This window comes from Danio aesculapii, chromosome 22 (genome assembly GCF_903798145.1).
Source record: "Danio aesculapii chromosome 22, fDanAes4.1, whole genome shotgun sequence".
Classification (NCBI taxonomy): domain Eukaryota; kingdom Metazoa; phylum Chordata; class Actinopteri; order Cypriniformes; family Danionidae; genus Danio; species Danio aesculapii.
Genome location: NC_079456.1, coordinates 5,350,868 through 5,358,716, shown reverse-complemented (window position 1 = coordinate 5,358,716; position 7,849 = coordinate 5,350,868). Strand labels below are relative to the sequence as shown.

General features: G+C 34.8%; 1 protein-coding gene across 1 annotated transcript in view; it reads left to right on the top strand.

Moving 5' to 3' along the window:
- fbn2b (fibrillin 2b) overlaps positions 1-7,849 on the top strand; it is a 131,500-nt gene that overhangs the window by 109,049 nt on the left and 14,602 nt on the right. Inside the window, exons 42-49 of the mRNA XM_056448347.1 lie at positions 1-16; positions 1,173-1,298; positions 1,379-1,504; positions 2,565-2,690; positions 2,771-2,887; positions 4,498-4,626; positions 5,112-5,231; positions 5,403-5,528. The exon at positions 1-16 is cut by the window's left edge and continues 56 nt beyond it. Of these exons, the coding sequence (XP_056304322.1) occupies positions 1-16; positions 1,173-1,298; positions 1,379-1,504; positions 2,565-2,690; positions 2,771-2,887; positions 4,498-4,626; positions 5,112-5,231; positions 5,403-5,528 (886 nt within the window). The remainder of the gene's footprint in view (positions 17-1,172; positions 1,299-1,378; positions 1,505-2,564; positions 2,691-2,770; positions 2,888-4,497; positions 4,627-5,111; positions 5,232-5,402; positions 5,529-7,849) is intronic.

The window sequence follows — 7,849 nt, the reverse complement described above, 5'->3', positions numbered from 1 at the left end:
ACTGGAAAACCCATCGGTGAGTCCACTTAATGATAATATTAATAATAATAACAATAATAATAACAATAATAATAATAATAATATTATTAATAATAATAATAATAATAATAATAATAATAATAATAATTCAAAACACACTCTTTTATCTCTCTGATGGTGTTTTCATACCAGACGTGGATTTGCATGATTTACATGTTAAGTCAATGCAAAGACACGAATAGACATCCTGCGGCACGATTCACGCGAATGAAGCGGAGCAAGTTGAACATTTTGTGCGTTTGACGTGCGAAACGCTCGAGTTCAAAATCTGAACTTCAGCAGACATTCCCGCCACGTTAACCAATCAGAAGCTTGCTCTTGTAGGGGAGTGATTATGACGTAGTGCCTTTTGTTGGTGTCCCAAGGGTAAATCCTGTTGCCGACACTGGACAACAGCTCATCAAAATGGGCTTAGCTCAGTCGGAAGCACCACTGAAAGCCTCCATCATTTAGGTAGAGTTTCTGGAAGAGTTGATGCACTCACAGAGCTGGGTGTACGGAATCAAACAAAAATGCCCTGTTTTCAGCCTTCCTAAAGCACAAAGCACAGCTTTCCTCTCAATAAAATCCATGTTAGCCGTTTAGCAAGGAAACTAGAGTCACCGGGCAGACAGAAGCCATGACGCGAATGCGCATCTATCGTGAAGTGAATTTCACACGCGAATTGAAGCAAATTTGACGCGTGACTTAAGCGAGTAAATTTAGTGTCTATTTACATGCAAATAGCGTGATTTATTTGCACATACCGCGTCTGGTGTGAACACAGCATGACACTTGCACCAGACACTTACAATCACTCCATATCAAATAATATAACTGTGCATTTATGAAGTGTACCTCACTCAGGTGAGTGGGCTTGATAAACCACCTGTACAAACACCATTCTCTCTCTATAAGAATAAATAAAAACACTCCCCCCCTAACTCTAGCACTTAAATCTCTGAGCACAAACAGTTCCTTTGTATAATCAGCCCTTGTTGTGTGTATTGCCTCTTCTTGTTGAATCGCTGAATGCCTCCTTAATTGAAAGTCACTTTGGACAAAAGCATCTGCTAAATATATATGTATTTCACATTCTAATACTGTAAGTACACTGTCAGCATAACAGAGCATTTATTTCCGCCTCTCTTCAGACATCGACGAGTGTCGTGAGATCCCGGGCATCTGCGCTAACGGCGTCTGCATCAACCAGATCGGCAGTTTCCGCTGCGAGTGTCCGATGGGCTTCAGCTACAACAACATCCTGCTCATCTGCGAAGGTAACGACGCTAATAGTTGCTATTAGCACACTGCTAACACTGTCGATCTTCGCTAACACCTTTGTAATTACTTCGTTCAGATATCGACGAATGTAACAGCGGAGACAACCTCTGCCAGCGCAACGCTAACTGCATCAACATCCCCGGGAGCTACCGCTGCGAGTGTTCGGCCGGGTTCAAGCTGTCGCCCAGCGGAGCCTGCATAGGTGAGTCTGATTATAGACTATAGACTACACAAGACATGTCACTGCTATAGTTTTGAATGGGGAAAGTGTAACAGTCAATATGGCGAGCGAAGCACAGGAGCCAATCAGTGATCAGTATAAGCTAAGAATTCTCTGTGGGAGGGGTTTGGATCAGATGTGTGTTTTTACGACAGTTTCTGCAGCTTCATTATGAACTAGGGCTGAATATATATATATCGTTTGAGCATCAATATCGCAACGTGTCCATCCGCGATCGTCACATCGCAAAATGTAATTGTTTATTAAAGATTAAAGGTATTAATGCTATTATTTTTAAATTATTTATTCAATGATGACCATGTTATTTTATGCTTCATTGTTCAATTTCTGTATTTCAATACTGTTAGACTCCCCAGAAAGGAATTAAGCACTGCTCATTTCACTTTTATTTTTGCTCTGCTGTATTTATATTTGCTTGTCGTTTATTATATTTCAAGAGTTCACACTTAGATATTGTTTGACAACTGTTAGCAGGTTTGGCATGCTGTCCGGGAGAGAACCCTGAGCTCGGAGATAGGTGAGCCCAGGGCTCCCGCCTGGTCCATAGAGCATGTGAGGGGAGTACGAGATCAGGTGGTTCTCGAGAGCTCCCCGTGGTAAAAGAAAAAAGGAGGAGAAGGGGTGGATGGGGGGTTTCTTCGGAAAACGAAGATAAGAGAGTAGTTCTAGCTAGGCTACTTATAGTGAGTTGGGGTTAATCTGATTGGCTAACTAGTGAATGTAGATGAGTGGCCAGCTGCAGTCAATCATATCACGTGCTCCTCTCGAAATTAGTTTGAAAACTTCACTTTATGTTGATGCACTGCATAGGAAAAATCTTAAATTATCCCAGTTGATCGAAATGAATGAAATCTTCTCAAATGGAGCTGTTCAAATCATCTGGCGAATATATATAATCGCTGCAAAACTAAATATTGCAGTGTCAGATTTGACCAATTTCGTGCAGCCCTTATTATGTGGTCAGCAAGCACACTTGATTTCTCGAAAACCTCATATAATTTGCTGTTTAACGTCTCGTCAGATCGTAACGAGTGTCAGGAGATCCCGAACGTCTGCAGTCACGGCGAGTGTATCGACACACAGGGCAGTTTCCGATGTCTGTGCCACAACGGCTTCAAGACCACACCGGACCAGACCATGTGTATGGGTGAGTGTCCGACGCTACTAAAAGTGCATCTGCTTTTGTGGCTGATGTGTTAACTGTCTGTATGTCTGTGTTTCTGGCAGATATCGATGAGTGTGACCGACAGCCTTGTGGAAACGGGACGTGTAAAAACACAGTGGGCTCCTACAACTGTCTGTGCTTCCCTGGGTTCGAGCTCACACATAATAATGACTGCATGGGTACGATTATATGCTTTCAGGCCTATTATAATTGTTGCATTTACTGAGAAGTTTCGCAAGTCTGCTAGCATCACACTGATGTTTTCACGAAGAATTTTACCTTTAAATATCACAAATTTAACATACATTTTAAACGTTTTGCGTGCGTTTTAATCAGGTGTTAAACCAAAATGTACACACTGCAAATATAGGACTATAAATATTTACCAAAATAAGAAATATTAGTTACATTTAGTGTAAATTTAGTAAAGTTTGAATTTATTTTACATTAAAAATTATTTTAAAAATACTCGTAGTATATAGAGGATTGTAAATATTTAGCAAAACAAGACATTTTACTGTTTATTTGGTAAAATATGTAAAATTGGCACGTTATATTTAGTGTCAAATATTTCATATAATTTATCCTATTTTTTATTATTAGAAATAAAATAATTTTATAGACTTTCTGCTTTTTTATAATAAGTGTTTCAGTAGTTTGACCTACCATCAATTTATTATTTTTTTCTTTTAGCATTTAAAAAATTAAATAATATTAATAAGCTAGTATCATTTTTTTATTAATATGTTACAGTTAAAGTTAAAAAATAACCAGAGAAGTTGACATTACTGGTCGTCGTTGTTTGATTCTAATCAACATCAAAATTTTGTCTAAAAATTAAACATCAACATTTAACATTGAAAAAAATAACGTCAATTCTCCTTCAAAAAAATTGTCAGCATTTTACATCAAACTATAACGTCAAAATGTAAGGAAGATTTTATGCCAAAATTTAACGTCAAATTTTTGAGTCAACTTGAAAAATTTAATTATATAGTCAAAATTTTACATCAAATTATAACATAAATTTTACGTACTATAATGTCAAAATGATTTTTACGCTAAAATTAAGTCAAATTGTCAACTTTTAACATCAAAATAGAATCAAAATTTTACATCAATATTTTATATCAATTTTATGTCAACATTTAACATCAACATATAACGTCAAAATTAAACGTAAAAATGTAATATAAATTGTCAAATTTTTATATCAACATTTAACATTAATATATATTGTCAAAATGTAACATCAATTTTACATACTTTTTTACATCAACATTTAACATCAAAATATATAGTCAAAATTTACGTCAAAATGTAGTAAATTTTACGTCAAAATTGTATGTCAACATATAACGTCACAATTAAAAGTCAAAATGTAATGTAAATTTTACGTCAAAATTGTAAGTCAAGATTCAACATCAAAATATATCATTTAACATCAAATTTTTACATCAACATTTACATCAAAATATATCGTCGAAATTTAACGTCAATATTGGACATCAACATATGTCAAAATTAAAACTAAAATGTAATATAAATTTTACGTCAAATCTTTGCATCAATATTTAACATCTAAAGATATCGTCAAAATTTAACAAATTTTACATCAACATTTACCAAAATTATATTGTAACATGTAAAACATCAATTTGTAACATCAATTTTACGTCAAAATGTAACATCAATTTTACGTCAATTTAACATCATAATTGAATTTGAAACATTCAAACCACATGGGTTGCAAAATGTTTGTGTGTAATATTCTTTTTGCTTCCTGCAGATATTGACGAGTGCAGCGTTCATGCTAGTCAGGTGTGCAGGAACGGCCAGTGCATCAACAGCATGGGCTCCTTCAAGTGTTTGTGTCTGGACGGATATAACCTGACGCCGGACGGCAAGAACTGCGTCGGTGAGACTCAGCCATCGTTAATAAACATCGATACACTCCAATTTACAGGCTGCACGCTTTACAGTCCTCAAACACACCGCTGTAAAAGCTTTCATTGATCAACAAGCCCCTCCAATTCATCCAGTTAATTAAACACCTGAACATCCAGAAACTGCCTGCAGGAAACTGCCTCAGTGTTTGCTTTCTGCTGGAAATATAAACACTTACACTTATATTTCTATTTAATACATTTTAAATAATTATGCTTTACATAATGTTGCTGATTTCTATTGTAAATATATTCCATAAAATATTTATATAATTAAAAAAAATCATTTTATTAGCTGTATCTACTGTAAGTTATTAAATAAAATATAATTGTAATTTTTCAGTAACTATTAATACATATATAAAATATTTAAATAATAAATTGCAATTTAAAAAAAACATAATTTTGACTTCAACAGTACATAGCATGAATGTGTGTGTTTATGCTGTCCTGTCAGATATCAATGAGTGTGTGACGCTGCCGGGCGCCTGTCAGCCGGGAACCTGTCAGAATCTGGACGGCTCATTTCGCTGCATCTGTCCACCCGGATACGAAGTGCAGAACGACAAGTGTGTAGGTAAGAAACAAAGCGCAGTCAATTACAAACTGAGAGCGCAGCAGGAATCACTCCTTATTTACCTATAACTTCACGCATGTGACCCACGCTGACCGTCCCATCTGTCGCCAAACCTAATGGGTCATATTTTGCCCCCTTTGCCAGACTTTTTATCCCTTTTTTCCTCCACAGATATCAATGAATGCAACGTGGAGCCAAATATCTGTCAGTTCGGCACGTGCAAAAACACACCGGGAAGCTTCCAGTGCATCTGTCAACCCGGATTCGTCCTATCAGACAATGGCCGACGCTGTTTTGGTAAGATACGCTCTTTAAATAGTTGCAATAAAGTTTCCAGTAACTTTTTAACAATGAAAGTGAAACGTTATAAATGTATGTCTGAAGCAAGCAACACATTTCCAGAAGTGGAAGGTTGTAGGTTCAGATCCCTTAATAATGTCCCTCTTTTTAATGTTACTTTTAAAATGATTCATGAATATGTCCAAGAATGTCCTAATAAAAAGGTTGTATGTTAAAATCCCTTTGGTTAGTACAACAGGATGGTTATAATAGGCAATATTAGCACTTTGAATAAAACTGGCCAAAGCGCGTCACATTTTTAGCAAGTATTATCATTCCCAGTAAAATTAGAAGGTTGTAGGTTCAAATTCCCTATTAAATGCCCTCTCTGTAATAATGGTGCTTTTGAATAAAAATACATCCTAAGTGGAAAGTTGCAGGTTCAGATCCCTTAATAATGTCCCTCTTTTTAATAGTGTTGCTTTTAATATGACTATGTCATGATAAAAAATGTTGTAGGTTCAAATCCCTTTGGTTGGTTCAACAGTAGAGTCCTCGTAATAATAACACTTTAAATAAATATGTATCCAATGCATGTTTCACATTTCCAGTAGACATCATTTTTCTCAATAAAAGCAGAAGGTTGTAGGTTCAAATCCCTTAATAATGTCCCTCTCTGTAATAATGGTGCTTTTAATTAAAAAAATATATGTATTCTAAGTGGAAAGCTGTAGGTTGAAATCACTTAACGTCCCCTTATGTAATAATGGTGCTTTTGATAAAAATTAAAAAAAAAATCCTAAATGGAAGGTTGTAGGTTCAGATCCCTTAATAATGTCCCTCTTTTTTTTTTATATGAATATGTCCTAATAAAAAAGGTTGTTGGTTCAAATCCCTTCGGTTAGTTCAACAGGGTAGTCCTTGTAATAATAGCACTTTGAATAAAACTGTCTCAAAGCATTTTTCACATTTCTAGCAAGTATTATCTTTCTCAAAAAGTAGAAGGTTGTAGGTTCAAATCCCTCAATATTGTATCTCTGTAATAATGGTGTTTCTATAAAAAATATATCCTTAGTGGAAAGTTGTAGGTTCAGATCCCTTAATAATGTCCCTCTTTTTAATAGTGTTGTTTTTAATATGAATATGTCCTAATAAAAAAAGTTGTAGGTTCAAATCCCATTTGGTTTTTACAACAGAACGGTCCTTGTAATAGCACTTTGAATAAAACTGTGTCCAAAGCATGCATCACATTTCCAAGACGGTATTATCTTTGTCAATAAAAGCAAAAGGTTTTAAGTTCAAGTTCCTAAATAAATGTCCCTCTCTGTAAAAATTGTGCTTTTGATAAAAATACATCCTAAGTGGAAAGTTTTAGGTTCAGATCCCTTAATAATGTCCCTCTTTTTAATAGTGTTGCTTTTAGTATGAATATGTCATGATAAATAAGGTTGTAGGTTCAAATCCCTTTGGTTACCACAACAGAATAGTCCTTGTCATAATAGCACTTTGAATAAAACTGTGTCCAAAGCATGCGTCACATTTTAGCAAATATTATCTCTCTCAATAAAAGCAGAAGGTTGTAGGTTCAAATCCTTAAATAATGTCCCTCAATGTAATAATTGTGCTTTTGATAACAATACGTCCTATGTGTAAGGTTGTTGGTTCAGATCCCTTATTAATGTCCCTCTTTTTAATAGTGTTGCTTTTAATATGAATATGTCCTAATAAAAAGGTTGTAGGTTCAAATCCCATTGATCCCTATCAACAGGATAGTCCTTATTATAATAGCACTTTAAATAAGACTGTGTCCAAAGCATGTTGCATTTTTAGCAATTACTCTTTCTCAATAAAAGTAGAAGGTTGCAGGTTCAAATCCCTAAATAATGTACTTCTAATAATGTCCTTGTCTGTAATAATAGTGCTTTTGATAAAAAAAAATCTAAATATTCCAAGTGAAAATTTGTAGGTTTAGTTCCCTTAATAATGTCCCTCTTTTTAATAGTGTTGCTTTTAATATGAATATGTACTAATAAGAAAGGTTGTAGGTTCAAATCCTTTTGGTTAGTACAACAGGATAATAATAGCACTTAAAACTGAGTAAAACTTGAGTAAAACTTGAATAAAACGGTGTCCAAAGCATGCATCACATTGTTAGCAAGTATTATCTTTCTCAATAAAAGTAGATTGCAGGTTGTAGGTTCAAATCCCTTAATAATGTCCCTCTAATAATGTTCCTCTCTGTAATAATGCTGTTTTTAATAAGAATAGGTCTTAAGTGAATAGTATTGTCCTAGTAATAATGCCACTTTGAATAAAAGGATGTCTGAAGCAAGCAACAC